This window comes from Egretta garzetta, unplaced genomic scaffold (assembly GCF_000687185.1).
Source record: "Egretta garzetta isolate BGI_Z169 unplaced genomic scaffold, ASM68718v1 scaffold7, whole genome shotgun sequence".
Taxonomy (NCBI): Eukaryota; Metazoa; Chordata; class Aves; order Pelecaniformes; family Ardeidae; genus Egretta; species Egretta garzetta.
In genome coordinates this window covers 4,777,338-4,779,738 of record NW_009260350.1, presented here as the reverse complement: position 1 = coordinate 4,779,738, position 2,401 = coordinate 4,777,338, and the positions used below count along the sequence as shown (strand labels likewise).

The 2,401-nt window shown below is 55.4% G+C and overlaps 1 protein-coding gene across 1 annotated transcript in view; it reads right to left on the bottom strand.

Annotated features, from left to right (window-relative positions):
• Positions 1 to 1,265: 1,265 nt before the first annotated feature.
• The window catches only part of LOC104129950 (protein DGCR6), a gene marked incomplete at its 5' end in the record, with an annotated part of 7,815 nt that continues 6,679 nt past the window's right edge, over positions 1,266 to 2,401 (bottom strand). The window contains one exon of the mRNA XM_035898386.1: positions 1,266 to 2,188. Coding sequence (XP_035754279.1) covers positions 2,105 to 2,188 — 84 coding nt within the window. The remainder of the gene's footprint in view (positions 2,189 to 2,401) is intronic.

Genomic DNA, 2,401 nt, shown 5'->3' with positions numbered 1-2,401 from the left:
TCACCCAGTCCCACCCCCCTGCTCAAGCAGGCTCACACAGAGCAGGGTGCACAGGACATTGTCCAGGCGGGGGTTGAATATCTCCAGAGGAGACTCCACAGCCCCCCTGGGCAGCCTGGGCCAGGGCTCGGGCACCCTCAAAGTCAAGAAGTTCTTCCTCACATTCAACTGGAACCTTTTCTGCTTCAGTTTGTGCCCATTGCCCCTTGTCCTGGTGCTGGGCACCACTGAGAAAGAGTCTGGCTCCATCCTCGTGACACCCACCCTGAAGATATTTGTATGTGTTAATGAGATCCTCTCTCAGCCTTCTCCAGGCTAAACAAGCCCAGCTCCCTCAGCCTTTCCTCATAGGGGAGATGCTCCAGTCCCCTCATCATCTTTGTTGCCCTCCTCTGGACCCTCTCCAGTAGCTCCTCATCCTTCTTGAACTGGGGAGCCCAGAACTGGATGCAGTGCTCCAGGTCGGGTCTCACCAGGGCAGAGCAGAGGGGGAAGAGAACCTCCCTCTTCCTGCTGGCCACGCTCCTCCGAATGCACCCCAGGATGCCGTTGGCTTTCTTGGCAACAAGGGCACCCAGCTGGCTCTTGGTCAGATTGTCGTCCACCAGGACTCCCAGGTCCCTCTCAGCAGAGCTGCTTCCTTGCTCTCTGATCTGCTTTCATGTGAACCTAAGGACTGACCCATTTCCCAACCTCAGTAATTAACAGTACACCCAATCTTCTCACAGTGCCTTCCGCTGCAAAATGAGATAACGTAAAACGAGATAACATGAAATGAGATAACGCTGCAGTAAGAGCAGGAGGATGCAGGCAAGAGCAAACAGCAATGCAAAGGAGAGGTCTCCCACCTAGAAGCCTTGCTCTGGGAATGCCAAACACCTTTCAACAGGGACCCGGGTGTGACCAAAGCCCTTCAACACACAACAGCCCAAGTCTTTGAGCCACCCCCAACAGCTTCCCTGACGTGAACTTCACTCCTGAGGAGCAGAACTGGTGTCCAGCTCTCCCCTGCACCATCCCATTCCTGGGGGCACAGTGTTTCTTACACGCCTGAAGCCAATTTTACCAAGTTTTCAGCAAGTGCCCCAAGTCCTTGTGCGCACTGAGTCCTGGGGATGTGCCTCAGGCCCCCGGGGCCATCAGCTCAGCCCTGAAAGGTCTCAGGAAGACTCATGATTCCCCCCTTGGCTTTAATCTGGCACTCCCCAAGCCCCATGCTCATCAAGCAGGGATGGGACAAACGTAATTGCAACCATTGACCTTTAGAAAGCTGTAGCCCCAGAAGGCAGGACAGAATATTTTATTTCTCTCCATTTGGAAACTGGCTTAAAGTAACAAAGCAAAAGCTCTCAAGCCACCTCTGCCATCTGAGTCGGGTGGGAACACTGTGAACGCCACAGCCCAGCAACGCCAGTGCAGAGGCCTGGAGTCCGCCTCCAAGGAAGCCCGTGCTGGATCTGCCTGGAAGCCTCTCCAGGAAGGCTCTGTCTACTGAAGAGGCTGCTTCTGCCTCAACGCACACAGAAGCGCCTTCTTGGAAACCGAACCTTGGACTTTTTTCTCCCCAGCTGCCGACCATCTGCCATGGTGAGGCGGCACCAGATGCCGAGTCTGCTTTGCTTCCTTGTCCGATACGGCAGCTACTCGCCTCTCCCATTCCCTAGCAGAGACACTTGCTCCTCCTCCTCCTTGCATTGGAAGGGGAGATCGCAACGGGGAGATCGCAACGGGGAGATGGCATTGCTCACCCGTTCAGCTCAATTCACCCAAACACAGGGGTCACTCATATAAGGGCTGGGCTGGGTTTGCTGCCTTGGTGCCTGGCCCCATCTCCCTTGGCTTCAGCGACGCCGGGGGCTGTGCATGGCAGATCAACACCCTCCCTCGTCCCCCACCCGAGCATGTTGCTCCAAGGACCGCAGAGGCAGAGTGGTGCTCCCCATCCTGCCCCCTGCGCTGGGGCTGGGCCTGCCCCAGCTCCGCGGTTACCTAAGGGCCTCAGCTGTTCCTCCTCTCCCAGACACCACATAAAGCACATTAATACTCTCTTCTCTAGAGGGAAGTCAGAAGAAAACTCTGGGAAGTAAACAGCGGGTTTGCTCGTTCAGGAAAAAGCCTTCTCGGACTCGGATTCCTTCTGTTGTAGCTTCCGAATCAGCTCCAGTAAATTCATCTGTAAGGTCAGCTCCTGCAAAGGAAGACGGACGCTTTTGCAAGAACGCGACGATGCCAGTCCCGGCTGCAGGAGGCAGACAGGACCGGTCTGCGCCACCCACTCAAGAGCTTCCCATCTTCAGGGAACAAAAGCAGAACCATGCAAATCCAAAACAAAGCCTCCATCTTGCTTAAGCGTTCCTATACAATGCAGGGCCGAGAGATCTGAAGAGATCTGCTGCAAACC